Source organism: Fonsecaea multimorphosa (genome assembly GCF_000836435.1).
Source record: "Fonsecaea multimorphosa CBS 102226 unplaced genomic scaffold supercont1.3, whole genome shotgun sequence".
In the NCBI taxonomy this organism is placed as follows: Eukaryota; Fungi; Ascomycota; class Eurotiomycetes; order Chaetothyriales; family Herpotrichiellaceae; genus Fonsecaea; species Fonsecaea multimorphosa.
The window spans coordinates 958,760-985,017 of NW_015971637.1; the positions used below are offsets into that span (position 1 = coordinate 958,760).

The window sequence follows — 26,258 nt, forward strand, 5'->3', positions numbered from 1 at the left end:
GTGACTAATTTGCATGTCGGGATATAACTAAGGAGAATATACGTTGATTCTTCCATGTCACACTTCGAGATAATATTCGATTGGCTTTTTGGGCAGCTCTTTATCCCTTTATCTGGAAGCCCGAGTGGATGCTTCTCTAACTCCCTTTCTGCTCGTGATCTCCAGTGCCAGCCCAGAAGATGTCACACTCATGATCGGTCAAGAACGACGTAGAACGCAGTATCCAAATGGCTCTTCAAACCCTACAACTTGCCCAGCTCCTTCTGCTTCTTCACTGCCTGATCATACTCGGCGTCGATATCATCTGTCCACACCCAGCGCATTCGGTCAATCACGCGCTTGTGAATCTCTGGCACACATTGGTCAAACGGGAGATCCTTCATTATGTCCGCCTGAGCCTGGTATACCTCGACGGCATCTCTAGAAGTACGCTGCACTTTCTGAGCTCGCGGGAGGCGCACATCTTGATATACCCTCCCCCAGGCTTCGAGGCTGTCTTTTCCGGACGATGTATTTCGGAAGTAGTCCTGCAGTGCTCGACCGAGAATATATCCGTCTTCGATGGCCTGGCCTGCCCCAGCGCCTTCGCAGCTTGTCAGCACAGCAACCTTCACAGAAATCCACCAGAAAACTGACCTTGGTGAGGAGTCATGGCATGGGCAGCATCGCCCAATAGCACAGCCTTGCCTCCGAGATACACCCATTGATCGAGCGGTTTACGGTCATTGATCAGCCACTTGGACGGCTGCTCTGGCATCAACTGGATGACCTTCTGGACTCTTTCCTCGAACCCCTTAAAGGCCTCAAAGACGTCCTCTTTCTTGCCTACCGCCGTCCAGCTTTCCCTGAGGTCGCCTAGATTCTCTTCCTTTTCGGCCACGAACGCGACGATGTTGAGCGTCTTATTGCAGGAGATGGGGAAGCACAGAAAGTGCCGGTTCTTCCCCAGCCAGGTCACGGAATACGTCTCGAATCCCCACCAGTCCTCGATCTCGGATATGGGCACCAGCCCCCGGTATGCAATCCGCCCACTGTAATCGGGATTGTCGCTGGTGAACTGTGCCCTGACGGCAGAGTGGATGCCGTCGCAACCGACAACCAAATTGGCCGTGGCAGTCGTACCATCGTCGAACTCGATCAGTACCTCGTCTCCTTGCTCCTATGCGTCTGTCAGCTTCGTGTATCTCGTCTCTTTTCCAACAGGGGCAATACAGTAAGTTTCCGACATCGCTTGTTGGTATGCAGCCTGGCTGCATCCTTCTCTCTCACGATATCAACCAGCAGGTCCAGAAACTCGGCCCGATGCACAGGCAACTGCTTGACCTCGTCCGTGTCTACGGACGGCACTGTCACCACCTCCGAACCGTCATCGAACTTGCGAAACATAATCCATATGCCGGTCCGTTTTCCTGCAATCTTCCCCACGGTCTCTCCAATGCCTATCTTATGCAGCAGCTTTGCGGCATTGACGGCGATGCCGACACCAGCACCTATCTCTTTGTACTGCCGAGCTTGCTCGTAGACATCTATATCGACATCTGAGCGACAATGATGGTGGAGAGAGAGGGCCGTGCAAAGCCCGCCAATGCCACCACCTATTATGGCCACCCTTAGCGGCGGGCGGTTGATGGCTGCAGGCATTTTTGGTGAGGAGCCGGATCACGAAAACTGAAGCCGTTTGGACTATTATTGTCTGTGATTGGATGATTTGACCTTCGTTTGTTAGCAGGAGTTCTTGGGTTTCCTTGCAGGCGTGTGCCACGTTTTCGACGAGGCATGGGCGCATCTCCAAATATACCTAGTCCGCCACTTACCCTCGATCCCCATCCAGCATCAAGCAGGGTACGAGTCTGGTAAGTCCCCGTACTCCCCGACGCCAAATTCTGGGGTTTGAGCGGAGAAAAGAGCCTCCAATGAACAAGAGTTTCTCAAGCTTGTGGGGAAAAGCTTGTGCAGAATAGGGATCAGGCGTGCAGGAGATAGACAGCATATCTCCCCGGGAAAGTTATCAAGCTTCGGGACTTCATATCTGTTTCCCTCATGCCCAGCGTCCGCCCCATGCAGGCCAAGACGCCTGGGACCGACTACAATGTGCTGTCCTCTCCTCTCATGAGCCCCATGTGCCCATCTCAACGAGTCGAAGGAGGCAGCTTCAATGGCAAACAGGTCATAAGGTCTGGAATCAAACCCACTTCCCCACACGATTGTCCCATCTCAAACCCCAGCATCTGTAGGCATCCATGCAACTACCGAGCGCACGGATCACCCCTCTTTCTTGTCTAGGCAGGTGCAAGTCTTGCGTCGTGCTGTCGCTTCATATCTCCCCGTGGCTGGGGAGGAGACATAGTTCCCTTCGTGCTCGATAAGTCCTGCTCAGGTTGATCGCTGAAATTTCACAACTTGTTCTTTTTGTTTTTGGATCCATTTCTTGCCCAAGGCCCGTAAACGGCACGCCATGGGATCCCTCCAGAACAAGGCGGAGGTCATGCATATGGAGCAGGACAAATGGTCGTCTGAAGGAGCCGCAGTCGACATTGACGAGGCGAAACGAGGCGAAATCGATGAGAGAGAAGGAACGGCAGACCTCAAGCTGGACAAACATGGTCTTCCTCTCGTACCACAGCCAACAGATCGCAAGGATGATCCTCTTGTATGTGAAGCGCGCACGCGATACTTTGACGGTGCAAATCTGTGTCCGGACAGCACTGACTGAATATAGAACTGGTCACCATGGCTCAAGTTTTTCATCCTGTTGCAAGTCAGTTTCCTCGCTTTCCTGGGGCCTATGGCTGGCGCAATCGTCAACCCAGCCTTCGTGCCACTGAGCAAGCGATTCGACATTACTGTGGTCCAGGCTTCGTATGAACTTACGGTATATATCGTCGCGGCGGGCGTCGGACCCCTTTTCACAGTACCACTAGCCAACGTGTATGGCCGAAGACCTGTCTACCTTTTTGGCAATCTTCTAGCTGCAGTCACCAATATCGCTGCAGGGTACTGCAACACATGGACTGGGATAATGGTGACTCGTGTGTTCAACGGCATCGGTGCCGGCTCTCCGGGTGCCATAGGGGCAGCAACTGTGTGCGACCTGTATTTCCTGCACGAACGTGGGTTTTATATGGGTATCTTCACCTTTCTTCTGACCAACGGGCCTCACGCTGCATCGTTGTTCGGCGGCTTCATTGCCCAGACTCTGGGTTGGAGATGGTGCTTTTTGATTCCAGTGAGTCCGTCGAGACACTGCGGCTTGCGCAATTCCCTAATCGGCCTCTGGTCTAGGGTTATATCCAGCTTGGAGTGTTCGTCTTTACGCTTTTTTGCCTACCAGAAACCATCTTCTCTCGTCGGTCGACTAGTACCAGCAGTCGCGAACGATCTTTCATGGATCTACTGCTCTTTCGACATTCTGGCTTGCAGAACCGCAAACTCCGGTTCGTAGACTTCTTCAGGCCGTTCTACATGCTAAGGTACCTGTCGATTGTGATTCCGGGCTTTTACTACATGACGGCGTTTGGTTTCGGCTCAGTGCTGTTCGCCGCAACGGGATCGAGCCTGTTCCGATCATTATACCACTTCGACGTTGCGCAGACTGGGATGTTGCTCAGCATTCCGCTCCTCATCGGCTGTTTGCTGGGCGAGATGAGTGCCGGGTGGCTCACTGATTACATGGTCTATCGATACGCCAAACACCACGGAGGTAGACGAGAGCCAGAACCGCGTATCAATGCGGTAGCACTGGCTATTTTGTGTCCGATTGGAATCATCATCGATGGCATCTGTCTGACGCACTACAAGACTGTCCCCTGGGTGGGCGCAGCATTTGGAATGGGCATTGCGAACTTTGGCCTCCAGATCGCGACCACAGTCACATACAGCTATTGCACAGATGTACGTGACCCACTTCTGCCTCAAACTATTACGCGATACTAACGCTGACACGTAACAGTGTTACAAGCCCCAGAGTTCCGAAATATCCTCCATCCTCAACGTGTTCCGCAACGTCTTCTCCATGACCATCTCTTTCTACGCGTGAGAAAGCCAACCTTTCCCATTCCCCCCGTGATGTCCGAATGGCTTTTTTTTTTGAACTGACCTCGTCTCGCAAACAGGATCCCATTCGGCGAGAAGATCAAGTACGAGTACGCATGGTTGACTTTTGCCATGATCCACATCGTTTTCCTGGTCCCAATGGTCGTGCTCCGGTTCAAGGGTACTCAGTGGAGGAACAGTGCTTGGCAGAAGCCTCCCACTTTCCATAACGACATCTAGGTACTGGGTCGCTTCCCCTCTCGCTGCCGACGCCAAAGAGAGGATGGCGCTCTCAAACATCTCCGCTGGACTACAAGAAGCGGAAAGTAACAAGCACCTGTGCCACTGATAGGGGCTCGCAGGGATGTATCGTAGTATAGAGAGAGACAAGCAGAATAGCCAGTATGCAAATGAAAGCCAGAAGGATGGAGAAGAGCCTCGTCAGAACAGGCCAAACTTCTGGTGATATCACGGGGCAGTGCCCAAGGCTGGTCTTGGCGTCATGTGACGGTCCAACCCCTTTCTTCCCCCTTTCTGGGGACTCCTCTTCTTCCTGGAGCTCTGGATCGACCTGGGAACCCGTCGTCGCTCCGTTTGCTCTAGATCTCCAGGAGATTTCTTCATGTGCGAGAGTCCCCGAGCATTTGCGGCCTACTGCAGATGGGTATGCACGCGCATGAAGTCTGCTGATGGCGTCATCTTGAGTGCGGATAGGTGATTGTCTCTGCTGTTTCGCTCTGGGAATCTCTTATCATCAAGGTTTGTCGAACACCCTGTCTCCTTGGCATCTGGCTCCTGGCGAGGATCACATTTGACCAGGTCTGTGCTGTTCGAATGCCAGGGCATGCCGTCAGCACGCCGCGTCCGGTGCTCTCCCGAGTGACGGCGCCCACGATTGTTCCAGATCGCTGCCGCAGTCTTGCATCGCCCTTTCACGGGAGAAGCGAGACCTACCTGAGCAACATGCTAACTCCTACTGGGTACACACTTGGTATCAAGCCTGCATCACGAAATGGCCCTCGCAGATGTCGTGCTACTGGCGCTCGATCGGCAAGCATTGCAGTATGTACGATGGGAATGTCGTGATATGGCCAAGATCGGGTCTATCGTGCAGCTGTATGCAGACTCTGTCAAAAATTGGCAGACAGGTCTCGCTCCGATGCGCTTAAATACCTGTTGTCTCTCTCAAATAGTGAAAGAGACATCCATAGAGCAACTAACGAGTTCAGTTTTTGACGATGGCGACTGTTTTCACTCGACCTTTCCCGACGGAAAAGGGCCAAGAAATAGTGACAAGAGAGATTCTAGACAGTACCCCCTCAGATTCGAAGGAGAGCATCCCAACTAATACAGTTGTTGGACCCGAGCTTGGTGTGCCTGCAAATGAGAAGAAGTTCTGGTGGCAGAGAGGTCGAGGATATAACCCCGATGCTATTGCAACTCTTCCCTCCGTCTTTGATGACCCAGAAACCGCCAAACACTATCAACCTCGCGCCGATTGGGAGAATCTCCGACGGTTCGATCCTTTGGCGAGATGGACATGGCGCGAGGAGTACGCTGTACTGCGAAAGATCGACTTTCGAATCATGATCTTCGCTTGCATTATGTTCATGTCCTTGGAGCTGGACCGCTCGAACTTGACCCAAGCCGTTACAGACAATTTCCTCGGTGACCTTGGAATGAACACAAATGGTTCGTGATACTAAACTTCTAGAGCAATGACATACGTGCTGATTGCGTGCAGACTACAACTGGGGAAACACCGTCTTCAAACTCAGCTTCCTGTGTGCCGAACTCCCGTCCCAACTGGTTTCCAAGTGGATGGGCCCCGACCGGTGGATACCTACCCAAATGGTCCTTTGGTCCATCGTTGCCGGTTCACAATTTTGGCTTTCTGGTCGAGCCAGTTTTCTTGCTTGCAGGGCTCTGCTTGCGCTTTTGCAGGGTGGATTCATACCTGATGTATGTTGTGTCTTTGTTACTTGAACCTGAGCAAACTGACGCTCCTTCCAGATGATCCTCTACCTCTCATACTTCTACAAGCACGGCGAGCTTTCTTTGAGACTGGGCTTCTGGTGGACAGCCATGTCAATCGCCGACATCATTGCCAGTTTCCTAGGAGCTGGTTTGCTTGACCTTCGAGGGCACCTTGGCTACGCCGGTTGGAGATGGCTTTTCTTGATAGAGGTAAGCATCCAACTTGGATGTACGTACCGTACGTCTTGTGCTGACTGATTCTAAGGGACTTTTGACTTTCGGCCTCGGATTGATCGCGTTCGTCTTGATGCCGCCCGGCCCCTGCCAAACTGCCAACTGGGCACGAGGTAAGAAGGGATGGTTCACAGAACGGTAAGTATTTGAAAGGTACTGTCCATGAAGGCTTTGCTGAGATGACGGCAGTGAGGAAACCATCATGGTCAATAGGATCATCAGGGAAGATCCCAGCAAGAGTACAATGCACAACCGGCAGCCGATCACCCCGAAACTGCTTTGGCAGAGTTTGACAGATTACGATCTCTGGCCTTTGTATCTCATCGGGCTGAACTTCCAAACTCCAATGAGTAAGTTTCCTGCCTATTGGTTATGCAGAACCATACTGAGAGAAATCAGCGACCCCCACGCAATACTTGACCCTCTCCCTAAAACAGCTGGGATTCGGCACTATCAAGACAAACCTGCTGGTCGTCCCATCTACAGTCGGGCACATTATCACGATGCTGCTATTCACATACCTTGCAGAGATCCTGGGCCAGCTCTGGATTTTTGGGTTGCTCGCACAATTATGGGCCCTCCCCTTCCTGGCCTACATCTACGCGGTCGACATTAACTCGATCAACAAATGGACGGCTTTCGGCATCATGACTGTCCTTCTTGCGTACCCAAGTACCCATGCGATTCAGGTCGGGTGGAGTTCGAGGAATTCCAACTCGGTTCGAAGCCGTACGGTGAGTGCCGCCGTGTACAATATGGCATGCCAGGCTTCTGGTATTATTGCAAGCAACATCTATCGACAAGGTAAGTCTCAGAGATCCTGACGGAGCTAACCATCGGGATTGCTGACCGGTTCACTTTCAGATGATCGACCCCGCTATCGTCGCGGGAACAGGGTCCTTGTCTCGTTGTGCGCTTTGAACGTTGGGATCTACGCGTTTGCCAAAGTTTACTACGTCTTGCGCAATAGACATCGTGACCGGGTGTGGAACAGCATGACAGAAGAACAGCGCGCCGAGTACCTTGCCACAACGACCGACAAGGGGAACAAGCGTCTGGACTTTCGCTTTGCTAGCTGAACAAATCCTGATATGCAGGACGGCTGACTGGCATTGGGCGTGCAGAGGAATAGAAAGATGCAGGTGCTGATGGAACCTTGGGGCTGGGGTCGATAACCCCGAGGCGGAATGGTCGATGTGTTGGCTGGCGTGTTTTAGAATCACCACAAGTGCTTCTGTACCTAGAGAATATGTGTTAGGCGAGTTTAGGCGAGTGATAAGGAGAAGAGCCGGGTAAATTGTAATGATTGTGCTTGAATTGCGTGCGAGCAACAAGGAACGGGACAGTTGCACAGGTGGATAGACCACTCGCTGATCATTCAACCCCCTCCTGCTCCTTTTTCTGTGTGAGCATGACTGACTCTCCTACTCCTGTAACACCATCTTGCATAATATACAGCGAGGGGGAAAGAGGCCGTTAACAAAACTAAGAGCCGGCGGGCGCCAACCAATCTATTGCCAACTACAACCAAAGAACCGACCACCAACCACCAACCATTGAGCGTCAACGACCTTGCATGCATTGAACCTCTTCTCTCCGCCTCTCTTCCAACCACACACGCTCCTCCCAACACGATTCCTTTGCGGCGCGATCGTTAGTGATACTCATTGTTAACTTTGCACATGTCTTGTGTCTTCAAACTCAGCACGGCCGAAGCCCGCTCAAGAAAATCGCTTCCAGCTCCATCTCCATTGCGCCATCGTGAGCCGGTATTCGTATTCTGTCTTTATCACGCTTGTCACTTGTCAGTGGTGCAATACACGGCCCAGCTGACGAGACATCTGCAGCTGGCCAGCCAATACCCTGATTCCCCAGGATTTTGTCGTTCGTTTGACCACTTATCGCGCCATGGGTATCGAAAATGATGTGAACTTGTTCCCCTCTCGTTCGCGAGACACCGGATACCGGCTCGCCTGAAACCATTTTTCTCGTGCAAATGCTGCTACAATGCACCGAACAGAGCAAGAAGATTGGAGTAGAAGACCAACGTTCGACGCGATATGAGTTGTGGCATCATTCTCACAATGGACTTGGGCCCAATGGCTCCAGTTGGATGATACATTTCGGTTGATCTGCTGTGGACTCGGTTCGATAATATGCCATTTCCCAGTATAAAGAGTACATGGCATTACATTCACAATTACTCATCGCTATCACCCAATCACATCCCTTGTCTAGCAAGACCCCGATGAGACAAGGAATGAGAAGTGGGCGAGACGGCATATCGGCACACTGGAAAAGTGCACTCAATTCGAGTGAGAAATGGTGCAAACTCCTCAGGAGCTGCTCATCCAGATGGAGTGGACTCAAGTGTATTATATATGAGGGCGAGTTGTTTTCCCCTTCCAGGGTCCCTCTCGTGTTCTTCCATACTTTCTTGGCCCAGATTCTGTCCCTATCCCTGATCACCCACCCCTTCCTGACCGGGTTAGAAAAGTGGGAGAACCTGTAAGGAGATATATAGTATTCAGACTATACAGGACCTCTGAGACTCGTGGCAGCCATGGCACCCCCAGCAGCAGACGTCGACCTGTACTCGCACACGAGTTCTGGCCCGATCCCCATCACCAAAGTCAATGCCCAAAGCCGGCTCCAGGAGCCACTGAAGAACTCGGGATCGTTGGATCAATACAAATCATTCGACGTCACAAAGGTCATCGGCAGGGAGTTTCCCGACCTGCAGCTGAGCCAGATCCTGCACGACGATACAAAGATCCGGGACTTGGCCATCACAGGTTCGTTATCCCCCAAGGCTCCCACGTTTGGCTTGCTGGTTGAGAGGTCCTAATGAACCGCAGTGTCCCAGCGTGGTGTCGTCTTCTTCCGCAACCAGGACCTCAACATCGAAGACCAAAAGATCTTGGGCCAGAAACTCGGCGAACTCACGGGAAAGCCCGAGACTTCCAAGGTATGAATCTGACAGTGTCTTCTTTGCCGACCTGTCGCCGCTGTGACATCTTTCAGCTAATGTTCGATACCGCCCCTTCAACAGCTCCATCGTCATGCTTTGAGCAACAGCAAGCGAGGCATCGCAGTGGACGAGAACGGCAGACTGGACGACGAAGTCTCTGTCATTTCTTCCGAAGTGTGTATCCATCTCTTCCAGCGCATGGTTGACAGCAACGAGACCCAACGTTGATTGACATGTGTAAAACAGCAAAACCGCAAGTTCTACAAGGACCGTTTCTCAGCGCAGTCCAAAGTGCTGGCCAGCCAGGGATGGCACGCCGAGTAAGCCACCACCCGCTTGCTTTTCACACATGGCGTGAGAATTTCCCAATCTCTGACCTGTTCTCTCAGCATCACCTTTGAGCGCATCCCCTCCGACTACGCCATCCTCAAGATCATCAAGAAGCCCGAAGACGCCGGCGGCGACACCCTGTGGGCGTCGGGCTACGAGCTGTACGACCGACTATCGCCGGACTTCCAGAAGCTGGCCGAGGGGTTGACGGCCACGCACCACCAGCCCAACTTTGTCAAGGTCGCCAAACAGTTCGGCGAGGACCTCATCGAGCAGGACCGCGGGGCGCCCGAGAACACGGGCATCGACTTTACCGCGTCGCAGTAAGTCCATCACCACTGAGGACAGAGTTCACATATATACAAAATTAACCTCCCACGTCCTTCTTTTCATTAGTCCCGTGGTGCGAACCAACCCCGTGACGGGCTGGAAATCCCTCTTCGGGGCCGGCCACCAGATCGAGCACGGGTGGATCGACAACGTCACGCCGCGCGAGAGCGAAATCCTCAAGGCCTACTTCCTGCAGCTCATCACCGACAACCACGACCTGCAGGTGCGCTTCCGCTGGAACGAGAACGACCTGGCCATCTGGGACAACCGCTCCGTCTTCCACACCGCCACCAACGACTACGACGGCAAGCGCCAGGGGAATCGTGTCGTGTCGCTGGGTGAGAGGCCGTACTTTGATCCGCGATCCGTCTCGAGAAGGAGTGCGTTGGGTGTTGGGAACTAAGAGGGACGGGGAGGATAGACCAGAGAACAAAGAGAGAGATCGTATACATGTCCCCATGTTCCCATCCATTGGTAGGTTATCTAGCGGATAGGGCAGGATGGGGACAGAGTATGCCCCTGCAGGGTCTTTCGATGAGAAGGGGTAGAGAAAGAAAGTCAATCGGGTTAATCTATCCAGGTGAAGGACCTAGAGCCTCTAAGGTCGACAGGTACATAAGGGAAGTAGACAAGTAGATTGAAAAAGTCCAACCAGACCGATAGACCAGCAGCAATAGACCTCATCACTCCCCATCCCGTCAGCCAAGGGACCTCGGTACATCCCTTCAGCCATCAATGACAGGTTGACACGAAAAAGTCCAACCCTGACTGGACGCCCCTAGATTAAAAATTGCACACACACACGTGTTCCACCGCTCAAAAAGACCTTCACTCCTTGCGACCCCTTCTACTCCTTCTCCGAGGCGATGACGCTGAGATTCTGGCCCGCAGGAGCGGCGAGCCACAGCTCGTGCATGTCCATACTCTCATCCGAGACGGGACCGGCGAAGCGGAGATCAAACCTGTGGAACAAGGCGGCGAGAATCACGCGCAGTTCCATGTAGGCCAGGTGGATGCCGATGCATTTGCGCGGGCCGTCGGCGCCGAAGGGGACGTAGAGGTGTCGCATTTCCGGCGTCTCGTCCAGCCACCGCTCGGGCCAGAATCGGTCCGGGTCCGGGAACACGTCGGGTTGTCGGTGGGTCGTGTATGCTTGGATCGAGACGATGGTGCCCCCGGGGAGCTTGTAGTCGCCGAGTAGCACCGCGCCTTCCGGGGGCACGTATCGAGGCGTCGAGCCTGGCACCGACGTGTCGATCCGGAGCCCTTCCTTGATGATGCAGTTGAGATAGCTGAGGTTGTCGAGCTTGGAGTGTGGTGGAACCGCGTGGCGGTCTTTGGTCCCTAGAGCGTCGTCGAGTTCTTGGTTCAGCTTCTGGTGGATCTCCGGGTTCGCAAGGATGCGCCAGACGATCCAGGTCAGCGAGGACGACGTCGTGTGGGAGCCCGCGAGGATGAAGCTCGTGGATTGGATGTTGAGGTCGTCTTCCGGCAGGGGTTGGTCGTTCTCGTCTCGCGCGTTGATCATCTTCTGCAGCAGATCTTTGCGTTGGCCTTTGTCCTCTTTCCTCTTGTATTCTTGCACAATCTTGGTGCCCCTCTCGAACCCACGGACGCTACAGGCCTCGGCGTCCCGGACAAATTTGAAGGGTGCCCAGCTTGCGTACCGATTCAGCCACCCAAAGTGCCACCGGATGGGCTCGATGGTCAGCGAGCCGTACATGTCCTGGATATAGGGGTTGACTGCTCCCTTGTGAAGCATGTCGAACCCCAATCCGAAGGAGAGCTCGCAGATGATGTCCATGGACAGATAGTGCCACCAATCATAAAGATTGCTGGCCCTGCCGGCCTTGCCTTCTGCGGCAATGAGGTTCATGCATTCGAGGACATTCCCTGCGATGATATCCTCGTATTCGGTGATTGTGGACATGGAAAACAGGTGCGCCAGCTCGCGGCGTCGCTTCGCGTGCGCCTTTCGGTCGGACATGGTGAAAAGCTCCGGTATGCCTCGCAGCTGGTACGTGTAGAAGGCCGTCTTGGTGAACTCGGAGTTGACGCCATAGATGGGTGCTATCGCCTTGCTGTCCGATGTCGATATCTCGTCCGGGGCGACACGCACCCAGGGCCCGTACTTGAGATGAAGGTCGTGGATGGTCTTTGCACGGACACCTCGCCACGTCTTATAGACCAGCCACCATTTTGTATACACGGCATACCAAGGGCCTGGGATTTTGCGCAAGGGCGAAAAGTACCATGGATAGAGGAGCCAATAGATGACAAGGACTGGCAAGAGCACCACCGTGAGCCGGAGCGCGGCTTCGGAGCTGAGTAGGCCCATGTTGGATGATGAGGATGACGATCGACAATATGTCCGCTTACATTTGACGGTGTCTTTTCCCTTGTGTGCAGAGAATATATGTTTTAAGGATCTCGAGAGAGAGCACTTCCTGATCACAGCGAAGCGGTGAAGTGCCTGGTACATGTGACGGGTGACAGTCCTTGGTATATTACTTCCCCTCGTGACAGACCTCCTACTACCTCGTTCAACCTTGGCCGGTGTCCTACCGCCAGCCGGCATCCCCCCGCTGCAGCCAGACTCGATCTAAAGATTCGTTTTCAGCAAGCCGCGAGTTGCGGAAGTCGGGACATCCCGTTCGTCCAATGGAGAAATGGAGAACAGGCAGAGCCATCAATACTCCGCCTATGTCCGCGCCACACCCGCCTTCTATACTTGCACGAGCGTATGCCATTGGACAGTGGGCGAGAAATGTCGACATAAGAAAGGCGGGGGCGCCCCAGTGTCATCCGGGGAACTGTTCCTGCGGAGAAGTGATTGAGGTAGTCGTCTTTTGCTGTCCGAGTGTCTGCTGCTGCCGAAGTCCGCACAGCTCTCGTCAGGAAGAGAAGTGGGTTCCAGCTTATAAACCATCCTCAAGCAGGCTGCCATGTCAGATGCATTGCAGCCATCCCATATAGACTCCCTGATGATGTCGTTCTTCCGGTACTTTTCGCTTGTATAGAGCAGATTTCCAGTCATCAAGTGACATGAATAAATGTATCGATGACGGCATGGCAAGCGCGAGATATAGACGGTCGACCTAAACTTCCCGCAGTCCGCTTTTCTGCGCGACCCTGGATTGAGTTTTCATCATTTCAACTCTATAGAACCCGGGCTAAAGCATATAATTTTATGCCCAAGAGCCCCCAGACTGTCACACTCTCGACAATATACTTATGCCGCTGCATATCGGGCCCGCTCCACGTTCGAGAGTCTTAATGATACCAAGGTCCAATCAAGAAGACAGGCACCGTATGGAAAAATGGCCCCGGAAAAATCTTGTCCGTGAGCTTATCATGGATTCATTCCATTTCTCCGCAAAATAGTTGAGGGTCTAATGGTCTTGAACTCTCAGTATTGGCGACGGAGCTTCTTGAGGGTCCAAAGAGTAAAGACATGCCGACGTCATGGACGCGATGATACGGGGGCTCAGCCAGAACATGGTGTTGCCCCGTGGAGTTCCATCCTTCAAGTCGAACGGAGAAGCAATTTGGCACTTGGTACAAATGGTCGCTGACGGCAGCACCATTCGCTCAGAGCTCACAAGAAGAACTTCTCGATTGCCGTCACAACTTCGTCAGGAGCTTGCTCCGGGATGTAATGGCCCGAGTCAATGCTGTGTCCTTCGACAGGCACATCTGCTACTGTGACCTTTTTCCACTCAGACACTGCGTCAAAGCATTTTTCAATGACCCCGTGACGACCCCAAAGGACCATCAATGGGCATTGGATGAGCCGTTGGTTTTGGAGGTCTTCTCTTGCCTCATCCATGTCCAAAGAAGCGCTTGCTCGGTAATCCTGGCACATCGCATGTACTATCGCGGGATCTCCAAGATTGCGGACATACCGATCGAAACACTCGGGCTTGAAGATGTCCAGGCCGCTGGCTTGTCTTCCACCCATGAACATCTCAGCAAACCGTCTAGGATTTTGTGATATTGTCGTTTCTGGAAGCGGTTCTTTCTGAATCAAGAAGAACCAATGAAAGTAAGCCTTTGCGAATTCGAAGTTCGTCGATGTATACATCGCCAGCGTGGGACAAATATCCAGGAAAATCGCCTTTTTCACTCGAAGCGGATAGTCAACGCACAATTTGTGCGCGACTCTCGCCCCTCTATCATGTGCACAGACGAAGAAAGAATCGAAACCGAGCTTTTCCATGACTTTGACACAATCTTTTGCCATTGCGCTTTTGGCGTAACTTGACAGGTCTGAGGGAGCAGAGGACTCTCCATATCCGCGAAGATCAAGGGCAACTATGTCGAACTGCATTTGCAGCCGACTCGCAACAGCGTCCCAGATATGGTGAGTCTGTGGGAAGCCATGGAGAAGAAGCAGAGGCGGGAGGTTGCGCCCACCGTCTTTGCTCTTGACACCGTGAATTTTTACCTCGGGCGATGTCCGTGTGGTGATATCGAACGTCTCGAAGCCTTCAAACATGATTGAGCGATCTGCTGCTGTCCAGAAACAGTTTGGCGACAAGACTTTGCTGCGTTCTTCTATCCTCCGTGGCATATAAAATATCAGCAATCCATCTGGCTTCTGTCCCTGCCCCTGGATCGGGCGACGCATAAAAGATTGTCCGATCGGATAATCTTCTTCCCGCAACTCAATCGGCCCTTGACTAATTCGCACTCGCCAATCTTGGGATGTTCGAACCTCACCAGAAGAAACAATTTTATGCCGACGCCGACCGCCCAAAGCCAGCAGGCCTGCTAGATGCAAACCCACACCAGACAAGACCGCTTGCAGGCCTGTCCTATTGCGCTAGCCCATGCCTCAGCCTAAACCCTCGTCCGAAAGTGCTTCGGGCTCCAGAAGTCGGTCGGCTTGCTATGCCTGTAGGGCAAGGAAACAGAAGGTCAGTCGTCGGCTTTCGTGATGTGTTGATTGCCCTTCCAAGGTTGAGTGCTTGGATCGATATTGACAGAGCTTCCTAGTGCGATGGTAACAGGTCCGCTGCCGCCATGAATTCTCGCTGTCCGCTTTCCAAGAGTTGTGGTACTAACGACGTCAAGACCCATCTGCAGCCGCTGCAGAAGTCTCGCCCAGACCTGCTCATGGCCGAGAAGTCAAAAGAGGTCAGTGGCTCCGTCATAGTTGTGATGGCTGGAACGCCCGGCGGACAGTGGCCCTGCTGACTTCCCACGGCCAACAGAGGTCCCGCAAAAGGCTATATCGAAGCCCTTGAGATACGACTGAAAGAGACCGAACGAATGCTTTGGCGAATCCTGTCGGCTTGCCAACAAGAAAGCTTGACAGCGGCCTTCTCCCCTGGCGTGCAAGATCGAATACCGCAAATCCTCTCAGTCGGAACTTTGAGCACCACTGAGGAGAAGAAGTCGGCTATCGCCTTCTGGGAGCAGTTTCCTTTGCATACCATCGAAGACGTCCTTGTATGGAAGGACCAAGTTGAGAATCCATCTTCAATGGAGATCACAGGCTTTGGAGAGAACCAAGACCAGCAATCGCAACCGACAGACACTCCGAGCGAAGTCCAAGATCAAGATATACCATCCGCGATGGATGAAGACACTGCCCAGACATCCATAGCGATGGCGCCAGATTCTCAAGACCTTGCTGACACGTCGTCGCGTACGGTTCAGATGGCTGATGCACGCAATCGACGGTCTTCTGCCTCCGTGGCCAATCCGGGCACTGCAGGTGGCAAATTTTCCTTCTCGAAAGAGTTCCAGGACACTTTTCTTTGGTGAGAAGTTGTGGCGAAGCAGGATGTCAGAGCCGGAAGTCGTCAGACATGCAAAGAGCTCTCTTTCGCTCAAGGCCTCGGCGTGCCCCAAGTGGCCCAGCTCTGCATGTTGCCAGACCCGTTAGCCAGTGCCTCCCATCCGATGTTACCAAAGGCTCCAGGGTTGTTTGGGTACAGATCGTCTGAAACTGGCAGACCGAGGAACTCAAAGTCGTCCATTGTTGGATTTTGTACATTGCTGAAACCAAAATCTGGTCCTGTGTATTCAAGGATAGGGAACATTGGCCCGCTGTTGAGGCTGGGCAGTTGGTATGAGTCGGCGTCGAAGTCTTGATTGATTGTCTGAGATTGGTTGGAGTCGCCATTCATCGTGTCAGGGAACTCGCTTTGTCGTGGGTTCCGTTCTTGTTGCCCTCGACTGGTCCTCTTCCTTTTCCTGGAAGGTTCATTTGTTTCAGTCGAGGAGAGCTGCGTAGCAATTGGTTCAGCTGGCCCTCCGACCGTTGCTGGTCTTGAAGTCCCTGTGGCAGTCACATAGGAGGACAATGGAGAGACAACAGAATTTTGCCCCTTGTTATATTGTGTTGTCAGGGTTTCCAACAAGGACTGGAGGGCCTCTGCACAGTGTTTTGCATTGTTCCAGCTCTTTGCCATCACCGAGAGACTGCGAATGGAATCCTCGATTTCTCTGCGTTGCGTCAGCGCGCGTATTCAAAAGTGCGAAGACTCCGCTCACCTTTGCGCCTTGCTGAACGGATATCGTTTCAGTGTGCAAGCAAAAGCCAAAACCAACCCGGCCATCCACGTAGCTGATAGCATTCCGGGCCAAGATACAATCAAGCCGCTGTCGTGTTGACGCCTTGATGTCGTGATAATTTGTCGGCTTGCTGCAATGCATGTCTGCAGACTCGACCTGAATTCTATGGACTTTGGCGAAAGAGATAAAAATGGGCGGTTACTGAGAAGCAAAAGATGATTATAAAGTATTGAAAAGAAGAATGTGAAGGTCGAGGCCAGTTTCCCTCCGCCTCCAGTATACTCGTCCTGTAGTTCTTGAGGCAGGCCATTCCACCACGCGTGGACGTTTGATTGAAGCTCCATCATTCGTTCTGCATTTATCGTCCGGTTTTGGAGCGAGATATGGAATGTCTGAACTGCCTGACCTGTGAGCCGGCAGTAGAGCACATAATGGCCCAAGATCTGGGAGCTTTGGCATGAGTGTGAGAAGGTGATATCTTTGGGAGGATCCAAACTAGGGAATTCTGGATCAGAGCCTGTCGCTGGGCCGCCAGCCTGTTCTGAGGCCATAGGATCATCTGGGCGCGAGTCACGCCTGTGATGGCCTCGGGGCAGATGAGCGAGGACTCCCTCGGTGGCCTCGCGACTTGTAGAGGGTACCTGCTGGCTGGTTTTGACCGGCTTGTGCAGTTCATCCATGCCCGGAATGCAAACATCCAGGTCAGAATCATGAATACCCAGAGGATGACCGAGTGCTTGACTTAAATAGCGATCCAGCACGTAGGCACTCCAAAAGATCCTCTTCCGCAATTCGCATTCACGGGGTGACAATTGAGGGTACCGGAAAGCGCAGCGGTGGAAACCTGCGTGATACATCACCCGTGTAAGGGTACCTCCTATCGTCGACGCCGCTCGGAGAGACATTGTCGCCACGAGATAGAGCTGAGCGGCGAGCAGAGCCTGTAACGAGAGGTTGTCATGGTTACTCGCAACGTATCCCAAGAGCGAGAGTAATTTTGCAGGGGAATCCAGTCGCGATTCAGTGGCGAGCACTCCGTCGGGCTGGTCAAGGGCTGCAATGTTGAAAACGCATTGGCAGATAATAGCCTGGCATAAACGGCTCCTTAGCGAAAGCTTCCTCTGCCCACTGGTCTCATAAAGACCTCGTATTGTTTCGAAAAGGGTCGGCCCATGCAGAAATGGGAAGAGGGGATGCCAACTTTTGAGGTAAAGCATCAGAAGCTCCCTTGCTGGCTCTTGTTCCGGCGCAACTCCCAGTCCATGCCCTTTGACGCCATAAGAGTTTGGGCCTGTTTCGTTCTCGATAAAGATCCTCATTCCGGCGCCCTCGTGGTCCAGTTGCATGGGCGTCTCTGGATCGACAAGCCGACTGTCGACTGACCCAGGGTCATTGCGTGTTGGCTGATCATTGGTAGCCAGTGTCTTGGAATTGTAAGCTGATCGAGCAAAGGCGCGGAAGACGGTGTTGACGAAGAAGACTCCGCTGGCGCTGCCAATGAATTCTGTCTTTTCGGGCGATGAGGCGGTGAACGACCCTATCTCAATCGGGGCGATCGTTTTGGACGACATGATGCGCCGTCAAGGGATTACATGTCATCTGATGCAAGACTGGATTCAAATAAAAGAGCAAAGATGGAGTTGAGACCGAGATGAAGTTTTGGGTTGTATGAGGTTGTGAGTAAAAAGCCTGTTGGCGGTAGATTTTCGGCTCTACAACTGACGCCTACAGCCACCACCAGCCATGTACCCGCCATTCCTTGAGCATGAAGCCAGTCCTATGTATACTTCTCTTACGACCTTGGGAGCATTTATTGCAATATGCCTGTAATTATAGCTTAACGTCCCATTTACTTCTACATTGACGATTGAACAAAAGTCATATATTGGGTTCCATATAATGTTGCTGACTGCAGCGGCGCCGGCGCCACCTGCACTGGCGAAGTTGACAAAGAATATGCCTTCCCAGTACCAAGTTTCGCCGACCATCGGACAACATCAGGTTCAGTAAGCGTATGCAAGTCCACCATCTCGAGAGCTGGCTTTCAATTTCTTGTTTTCCGCCATCAACCAGACCTTCAGTACCCATGCACAAATGACGGTTCCCGTTGCGAAGCCTGCATTGGCGCCCATAGCTGGCAGATAGCGCGGACCGTCAGAACTTGGGTATAGATATGGGGTGTAGATGTAGGATGCATTGGCCACGATGTTGACGAACCCCAAGGAAATCGCTTTCTTTTCTGTTGTTTGTCCGAGTGTCGCTGAGACCCATCCGAGGATGCAGGAGTTGACGGAATACACTCCAGCTGAGAACAGAAAACAGGCTACATAGCGAGCAGCCGTGTTGAGGGTCGCGGCCGCGATGACAAAGCCTGCTACTCCCATGGCCATTCCAGCGGTGATGTGCCACGTACGCTCGTTAAATCTCCCAGAGCTGAGCGCAAGGAGGGGCCCAAAAATTGCTGCAAATATGAACGGCGGACACGTCAGGGCAAGTGTAACCGTGCGGTCGAATCCGAGTGTACCGACCACCGTGGGAAAGAAGTTGTTGAATCCGGCGGCGGACAGATGGAGATTTTGCATCAAGGCCAGAAGATAGAGGCGGGGGTCGGAAAATGCGATTTTCAAGCTCTGGAGAGCACTTTGAGATTGCGTTTTCTCCACCGTATCCCTGGCAATTCTCTCCTGGGCTATCGCCATCTCGCCTTCGGAAAGCCAGCGTGTTGACGAAGGATGGTCCGGCAGTGCCCACATAGACAGTAGCGCGATGCCGAATGTGACGGACCCCTCAATGATGAACAGCCTCGTCCGCGTGTTAGTGAGTGCCAGAAAGAATGTGTCAAGTCTCTCACCATCTCCAGCCTTCAATTCCGTGAGCTCCGTCAATTGTAGAAAATATGGCAGCAGCAATCAGTCCAGAGAATGCTGTGGAAAGGATATTCGCCGAATACAGAATCGCAATACGCGTAGCAATCTCTTTTCTTGTGTAGAAGATGGATAGGAGGAATAGAGCACCCGGGTAGACTGTAGAGGTTAGCAACGCTCCATCCTATACCCGGTGAGCACTCACAAGGCGCTTCGGCGACTCCCAGAAAGAAGCGAGCGATCAAGAGCCCGTGATAATTCTGAACTAAAGCAGTACATGCTGAGCATACGGCCCACAGTGCCATGCAGCAGCCCATGTAGATTGAGGGCCGAATCCTCTTGGATGCCATGAGCATGTTGGATGGCAGCTGCATCAACAGGTATCTGTGGTTCGATTAGCAGATATTGGCCGCCAAAGCTTGAATAACTGCTTCTTACCCAACGAAGAGAATTGAAATGCAGGTATTGTATTCAGAACCCGTGAGGCCGATATCGTCTTCCAACTTATTGAGACGTGCTGAGGCGATCGCTTGTTTGTCGAGCTTCCCGCATCATTAGCTGAGCGTGTATTGCACTGGAATTCGACTCACATAGTTCATGAAATACATCGCCCAGATCATAGGCATGATTCGGCAGTCGAGCTTCCTGACGAGGGCAATTTCCGCAGGATCAGTCTTGCTTGTTGCTCCGGAGTAATCGTACGTCTGTGAGGCCGAGAGCTTTTCAAGGTTGACCTCGACCTCGATCAGCTCATCATGAGCCTTTTCCACAGCCACGGACGTTTCAATGGCTTTAGAATGCATGGTGAATGCAATTACTGTGCAGTCTCTCCTTTCAGATACGGATTTGCCAGGAGCGAGAATAGAAGAAGTGAAGATACTTGGACGGAGGTGTATGAATGGATCTTATATCTCAGAGGTGAGAACAGTGAACGAGAACCCCAGCCTCCGTCCCCATGGGGTTGTTAGGTCAATTCGAATACCCGCTTGGAAAGTGTCAGTCGGCGCAAGGAGGAATGTGTTTTCGGTGTAGAATTTATGCGGACAGGACCTCTGCACGCTCCCTGCGGGTATGATAAGGCTCGGCGGATTGCTCTTCTAAGCAGGCATTTTACCAGGAGATATCTCCAACCTGGCACTTGCCGACGGCCGTTTACAACTCTGCGAAAAGTATATTTAGTGATGGTGCAAGATCAATCGGTTAAAGGAAGCGGGGACGAGATCGTATAGTGATCCATCGAGCAGCATGCTTCAATCGTGATTTGACTCGGTCCTGACTCTTCGACAGAGTCCGTATTGAACATAGCCTTCCGGTTCAATGCTCCAGGGAATGTGTTTGGTACAAGTCTGGAACCTCTGTTTCGCAGTCAAGTGTTCCCGAACGGCCAAGGAACGTCGGGCTGCCTTCGGGTAATTTTCTGGCCGCACTCTCGTCGCCTGATGTCTTCAACCGGGAACCTGACAAAAAAAATCGAGGTGAATGTTAACATCTCGCTCGATATGCTGCTTTGCTGCAGTCGCACTGGAGGATGTGTTTCGGTGGCAGGCGTTGAATGAAGGAGTGTGGTGACATCCAAACCACAGTTCCGACGCCTTCTCGGGTACAGAATCTGCCTGCTTCAAAACATGTTCTTGTCAGGCGCGCGGCCATCGAGCGATTCGGCCCGCACGTCAAGCGATTTGTTGATGTTGGTTCAACAAGCTGTGGAATCTCGTCGTTTCGGTGTCAGAGAATAGGTACGTTCGAAGGATTTAGTGCGCAAACGTACAACGGTGCGTCATAATAGGCATGAAGTGCAACCTGCAATTTGCGGAGAAGCGCAGCGTGGGCAACCACCAAATCTGTCGTTTCAACTTGTCTGTCGTCCACATTGCCGATATCCGACTTGAGCCACCCAGCGAGCCGCCTGCTCCAGCTGCCCGTTCCCTGTGTCCGGTTTCCTGTTCTGGAGCGGAGTCTTCTGGCCCGCTTCCTCTTCGGAATAGTGCTTGTTGAGTGCCATAGACGTACTCTCTCCAGAACCTCAATTTGACATCGCAAGCGATGGAGTGACGTACCCTCACAGCTCGAGCTTCAAACATGGATGCGTCTTTGACTCCCACCGGCGTTGATTCAAGCCGTTTCTGGCATCAACATGATGGTGCAGGTGATTGTGGGCCGTGTCAACAGGGGCCGCCGGTATCCGAGCTCACGATCCAGCGTCGCCTCGGAGGTACATTTAGGGAGTGATCACAAGGAGCAAGAGATGAGGACGATCACCGAGAGGGGATTGCATTGCAGTGATTTAAATCGAACGTAACCCTGTGGGAATTGCGTTCACCTTCAATTGATCGCTCGACCTTGGATAAGGTCTGTGACGCTGTCACGACGACTTCACCATGGCCAGCTTCATCTCTTTATTCTTACTCGCTTTGAGCTCTTTGTTCGCTTTCTCTAATTCTCAGCCGAGCCCATCGAATGGTAGCTACGACATGTTCTGGGGAACTTCAAGTTATTATGCCCACGGTCAGTAAGATGTACGAAAGGCAGGCTATCTCTCATTTGATTCAGGACTCGATGAAGTTACTCGGACCGCGTGGCTCGATGGCCTGCAGCGGGACGGGGCACGTATCATTAGGATCTGGGTCAATGGCATTTCACCAGGAACTTATAAAGGCACGAACGTAACGGTGACCATTCCCGATCTCGAAGAAACTGTGGGCATCTTCAACGACACCGTTCTAGATGCCATTGACGGTCTCCTCATGGAAGGGCATCGTCGTGGAATCAAGTTCATCATTTCAATCCATGATGGGAACGCGTTCGGGCAGAATTCTTGCGACGCCTATTGTACCGAGTTTGGGGGTTTCGGCCCTGCCACTGGAACACCGATTACGCTGGGGAACTCGTTCTACACAAATCCTACAGCAGTGGCCGCTTTTGACAACAGAATTGCCCACATAATGAACTATCAGTCGCCAAATTTTGGCAAGCCGTGGGGTCAGCTAACGGAAGCAATAGCTGCATTCGACATTGAAAACGAACCGATGATCCAGGCTATCACCCAGCTCGACAGTGTTGGCCCAACCTGGTTCTGCGATCGCGCAAAGCAGTTTAAAAAGTATATCGGCTCCGCTACCATCGCCGTCTCGACCGGTGGTGCTGGCGGTAGTGGAAATATCTACCAGAACTGGAACTGGAGACCGTGGCTTTTTACCTGTCCAGATATCGATTGGATCGCTTTACATGGTTATGACGGCGACTGGACTCAATGGGTGCCAAATGCTACCGCCCTCGCTGCTCAATACAACAAAAAGTTGTTTGTGGAAGAATGGGGAGTTGTTGCATCTGCACGAGCAAACAACCTTGCTTGGAATTTTGAGAAATTTGTCGAACTCGGTCTCAGCTGGGTTTATTGGGAGCTCGTTCCAGGGCCGATAAAAAGCTGCTACTGTGGTTCAGACCGCAGCAACGCTGTGTTTGAAGTTAGCGCAACACCAAAAAGATATAATCCAGGTTGGCTGACTCTTAGCAGGTGCAGCTTGATGGCCCAGACTATCCAGGCTTTCAGAATATTGCAAATCGCACATTGACGGCAAAGTCTGCATATGACTTCTCAGCCTATCTGGCTCTGTGACAGGCGAGGAGGAAAACAGGTTCTAGGTCGCAGCAAACATGTAAGCACCCGTATGGCCGTATGGCTGAATGTGCATGACTAGAAGGCCAAAAATTGCAACTTTAGGCTTCTAAAGTGAGAGCTCTAGCCGCTAGGTTCGATTAGGGTATGCAGATAGCAGAACGACCTTGTCGTTTCAGTTCAGAATGGGCGCCAGAGAGTTTCACGCCACGGCCGATTTCAGCTCGTCCTATGTCCTCGGTCGTAGCGTCAATAATCTTCTATTCCACGGAACTGACGGTCCCCCACCGTCGTGTACGACCAACCGTTCCCGTTTATTTCGCATCCCTGCAACGACCGAAGTGCATCAAGGCCATTCACTTTCGACAAATGAAGGGGAGGGCCACAGGCATACCATATCCACTACTCATGCAACCTCACACCCTCGTCACTCCAGGGAGGGTTAAGCGAACGTCATCCCAGTCGCATGCAACCAAAGATCAACACCTGCCCATGGGGTAAGGTGTCTTTCCCCTCACAAAATCGCTGGGGATCAGGCTACGCTTTTCCTGATATGAAGCGGAGGAGCAAAGAGTCCGTGCCCAATGTGGTAGTTGATCTCCACTCATTGTATGAGCGTGGTTGTCGATAGTCCGGGTCTTCATTCAGGGAGCATATAAATTGGCAGGTCGTCCTGCTTGCAGAGGTGCGTCTTAGACTATCACATCTCTCCTGCTCATCTTTTCACCATGGCAGCACTCAGTGTAAATATGTTCCTCTTCAAATTTGTTCGTAAGAAATTGACGATGTGATAGGAAAAAGAGACTCTTCAGCAGCTGGAAGACTCAAAGGTTACTGCCACCGACGAGGAAATCAGTGCCGTCAATGCAGATTTTGCTGCTGCCCTCGGTCAGAATGCCCCCAGTCCATGGGGGCGTGGACATATCGCCCTGTACGGCTGCTGTCTCGTTGTGTATCTCTGTTCCACCATGAACGGTACGTATCACTGTAAGTGCATAATGTGGAGATTACTGACGAAAGAAAGGCTACGATGGCTCTCTCATGGGCAGCATCAATGCTCTCCCCAATTATCTCCACTACTATAACGTGTCGGAGAATGAACAAGCCGGTACTGGGATTGTCTTCGCAATCTTCCAGGTCGGACAAATGACAGGGGCCCTGTTTGTTTGGTTGGCAGACTGGAAAGGACGCAAGGTGCCAATATTTCTCGGTTGTGCCGGCGTGATAGTTGGCACGATCATCACTGCAACTGCGAAGAAAAGTAAGTGGACTCGTCTCATGATATGCTGGCTGGCGCTGACATTCTCAGTGGCTACATTCATTGGTGGTCGCTTCTTGCTATCGTTCTTCTGCACATGGGCTACAACTGCAGCACCCATGTATGTCGTCGAGATTGCGCCTCCTTTGGTAAGGGTGACTTCCTTCACGCAGGACAGGGGATTAACATTAGGAACTAGTATCGTGGTACCGTGTCTGGACTCTATAACACTCTCTGGTATATGGGTTCGATCATCGCCACCTTCGGTAAGCTGTTCTCCACGACCGCTGACCAGTCTCTCTGACATTCTTTCAGCCGTCTACGGGACGCATCTTCATTTCACATCAAACCTAGACTGGCGGCTGCCACTATGGCTTCAACTACTCTGCCCAGGCATCGTCTGTCTCACAGTCTGGTTTCTTCCAGAATCTCCTCGTTTCTTGGTCGCCACCGATCGCCTTGATGAAGCTCGAGATTTCATTGTGAGATACCATGCAAATGGAGATGCGTCACATCCCATCGTCAACCTCGAACTGAATGAAATCCAACACAATTTGCGTGATATTCCGTTGACCTCGTGGAGTAACTTCTTTGATCTCCGAATTCTCGTCAAGTCTCGCTCAAGGCGATATCGAAGCATGCTGAATCTTGCGTGGAGTTGGTTTGGCCAGTTCTCTGGAAACAAGTGGGTGTCAATTCCAAAATTTGCGACCACCTGCTGACCGAGTTAGCGTGATATCTTACTATCTGCCCCTGCTCCTTACCAATGTTGGCGTTACAGATACCAATACCGTGCTCTTACTCAACGCGGTGTATGCTCTGACTGGTTGGATTGCTGCCGCTGCTGGAGCCCGCTTCCACGACGTCTTCGGTCGGCGAAAGATGATGCTGGGATCCACCTTTGGCATGATCATCTGTCTATCCATCACCGCCGGAACCGCAGCAGGATACGTCAATACCGGATCGAAAAGCTCGTCGGATGCGAGCATCGCGTTTATCTACATCTTTGGTGTCGTTTTCGCATTCGCCTACACAAGCATGCAACCCATATACCCCGCCGAGGTCATGTCGAATGAAATGCGAGCTAAAGGGATGTGGCTCTTCCAGTTTACGGCTGGTCTCGCTTCATTTGTCAACACCTTTGCTGCGCCTGTGGCCTTGAAGAACATCAAGTACTGGTTTTATGTTTTCTTCGTGTTCTGGGATTGCTTCGAGTTCCTCTTCATCTACTTCTTCTTTGTTGAAACCAAAGGCAGGACTCTCGAAGAATTGGATGAAGTATTTGAAGCGAAGAATCCGAGGAAGGCAAGTACGAGGAAGGTCGTGGTGAGAAGACGAGAAGTCGTGGACAAGGAAGGTGTCCACAGTGTCCACGTCTCGGAAGTGGATCAGCTCGCTTGAGTCCTTTCCCGGGTCGGTATGTGACTGGGTTCAAACAGTCTGAACGCAGATTGCTCAAGAGTAAGCATGGATTGACATGCGAGACTGGAATATTGACAATGTGGCGGTAGTCATCAAGGGTCAGATCAAAAAGAGGGACAGCAGCTAAGAGCCCGGCACACAGAAGGAACAGTAGTACACTGGCATCTGAATACGACATTGACATTTTTTATACCTAAAGTAGTGTGGCATTACCCACTCCCTGACCATTTCATTCCTTGCGCTTTTGCATGACAGGAGAGAGGTGTCAACTATGTAGGTGCATATACGATAGTACGAAATCCATTGATCGATGTTGTTCGCACTTCGCCTCCTTTTTCCTTCTTCAAGGTCAGACCTTGTGATTTTGATCGCCAATCTCTGTCCTGATGTCCCCAGAAAGTGTCCCCGTCGGTCGAGTTGTTGTTATAGTTCACTCTGTATTCCGTGTTGGGCTCTCCCCGAGCGGACTGCAGCCAAACGCCCAGAAATAGGCTGGTCAAGAAGATGCCCATGCGACTGTGCCACTGGATGCGGTGTCCTGGTCTCCAAGCCGTTTTCCGATGGCTCGTTGAATACTGGATGTTATGCTAGCCCTAGGCAAGCCGCGGACTGGGTCTACATCACGGCTCTTTTCCCCTCCCCTGATAGGGCTACAGCCGGTGAATGTGTAAAGAACTCGAGACTGCGGTACCTCGTAGT

At 52.2% G+C, this 26,258-nt stretch overlaps 11 protein-coding genes across 11 annotated transcripts; 6 read left to right on the forward strand and 5 right to left on the reverse strand.

Moving 5' to 3' along the window:
• Positions 1–242: 242 nt before the first annotated feature.
• Z520_02138 (uncharacterized protein) lies at positions 243–1,641 on the reverse strand (the record flags this gene model as incomplete). Its single annotated transcript, XM_016772652.1, has 3 exons — positions 243–583; positions 637–1,159; positions 1,213–1,641. 3 exons carry the CDS (start codon positions 1,639–1,641, stop codon positions 243–245), a joined length of 1,293 nt encoding a protein of 430 aa, XP_016636122.1.
• An 814-nt stretch (positions 1,642–2,455) lies between these two features.
• On the forward strand, positions 2,456–4,272 carry Z520_02139 (uncharacterized protein; the record flags this gene model as incomplete). Its single annotated transcript, XM_016772653.1, has 5 exons — positions 2,456–2,650; positions 2,720–3,226; positions 3,283–3,891; positions 3,950–4,032; positions 4,113–4,272. The coding sequence occupies 5 exons, from the start codon at positions 2,456–2,458 to the stop codon at positions 4,270–4,272; spliced, it is 1,554 nt and encodes a 517-aa protein (XP_016636123.1).
• A 998-nt stretch (positions 4,273–5,270) lies between these two features.
• Z520_02140 (uncharacterized protein) lies at positions 5,271–7,322 on the forward strand (the record flags this gene model as incomplete). Its single annotated transcript, XM_016772654.1, has 7 exons — positions 5,271–5,724; positions 5,777–5,994; positions 6,046–6,219; positions 6,275–6,381; positions 6,433–6,593; positions 6,643–7,047; positions 7,108–7,322. 7 exons carry the CDS (start codon positions 5,271–5,273, stop codon positions 7,320–7,322), a joined length of 1,734 nt encoding a protein of 577 aa, XP_016636124.1.
• Positions 7,323–8,806: 1,484 nt separating this feature from the next.
• Positions 8,807–10,277, forward strand: Z520_02141 (uncharacterized protein; the record flags this gene model as incomplete). The annotated part of the gene is made up of 6 exons (XM_016772655.1): positions 8,807–9,038; positions 9,102–9,211; positions 9,296–9,388; positions 9,461–9,534; positions 9,604–9,867; positions 9,941–10,277. The coding sequence occupies 6 exons, from the start codon at positions 8,807–8,809 to the stop codon at positions 10,275–10,277; spliced, it is 1,110 nt and encodes a 369-aa protein (XP_016636125.1).
• A 444-nt stretch (positions 10,278–10,721) lies between these two features.
• On the reverse strand, positions 10,722–12,212 carry Z520_02142 (uncharacterized protein; the record flags this gene model as incomplete). The annotated part of the gene is made up of 1 exon (XM_016772656.1): positions 10,722–12,212. One exon carries the CDS (start codon positions 12,210–12,212, stop codon positions 10,722–10,724), a length of 1,491 nt encoding a protein of 496 aa, XP_016636126.1.
• Positions 12,213–13,472: 1,260 nt separating this feature from the next.
• On the reverse strand, positions 13,473–14,372 carry Z520_02143 (uncharacterized protein; the record flags this gene model as incomplete). Its single annotated transcript, XM_016772657.1, has 1 exon — positions 13,473–14,372. One exon carries the CDS (start codon positions 14,370–14,372, stop codon positions 13,473–13,475), a length of 900 nt encoding a protein of 299 aa, XP_016636127.1.
• A 527-nt stretch (positions 14,373–14,899) lies between these two features.
• On the forward strand, positions 14,900–15,646 carry Z520_02144 (uncharacterized protein; the record flags this gene model as incomplete). The annotated part of the gene is made up of 2 exons (XM_016772658.1): positions 14,900–15,003; positions 15,091–15,646. The coding sequence occupies 2 exons, from the start codon at positions 14,900–14,902 to the stop codon at positions 15,644–15,646; spliced, it is 660 nt and encodes a 219-aa protein (XP_016636128.1).
• A 65-nt stretch (positions 15,647–15,711) lies between these two features.
• Positions 15,712–17,970, reverse strand: Z520_02145 (uncharacterized protein; the record flags this gene model as incomplete). The annotated part of the gene is made up of 2 exons (XM_016772659.1): positions 15,712–16,330; positions 16,379–17,970. The coding sequence occupies 2 exons, from the start codon at positions 17,968–17,970 to the stop codon at positions 15,712–15,714; spliced, it is 2,211 nt and encodes a 736-aa protein (XP_016636129.1).
• A 432-nt stretch (positions 17,971–18,402) lies between these two features.
• Positions 18,403–20,066, reverse strand: Z520_02146 (uncharacterized protein; the record flags this gene model as incomplete). Its single annotated transcript, XM_016772660.1, has 5 exons — positions 18,403–19,201; positions 19,251–19,422; positions 19,469–19,647; positions 19,702–19,805; positions 19,854–20,066. 5 exons carry the CDS (start codon positions 20,064–20,066, stop codon positions 18,403–18,405), a joined length of 1,467 nt encoding a protein of 488 aa, XP_016636130.1.
• A 1,575-nt stretch (positions 20,067–21,641) lies between these two features.
• On the forward strand, positions 21,642–22,835 carry Z520_02147 (uncharacterized protein; the record flags this gene model as incomplete). Its single annotated transcript, XM_016772661.1, has 2 exons — positions 21,642–21,768; positions 21,814–22,835. The coding sequence occupies 2 exons, from the start codon at positions 21,642–21,644 to the stop codon at positions 22,833–22,835; spliced, it is 1,149 nt and encodes a 382-aa protein (XP_016636131.1).
• A 772-nt stretch (positions 22,836–23,607) lies between these two features.
• On the forward strand, positions 23,608–25,538 carry Z520_02148 (uncharacterized protein; the record flags this gene model as incomplete). The annotated part of the gene is made up of 7 exons (XM_016772662.1): positions 23,608–23,622; positions 23,674–23,854; positions 23,904–24,140; positions 24,189–24,286; positions 24,337–24,403; positions 24,453–24,822; positions 24,869–25,538. The coding sequence occupies 7 exons, from the start codon at positions 23,608–23,610 to the stop codon at positions 25,536–25,538; spliced, it is 1,638 nt and encodes a 545-aa protein (XP_016636132.1).
• Between the last annotated feature and the right edge of the window lie 720 nt (positions 25,539–26,258).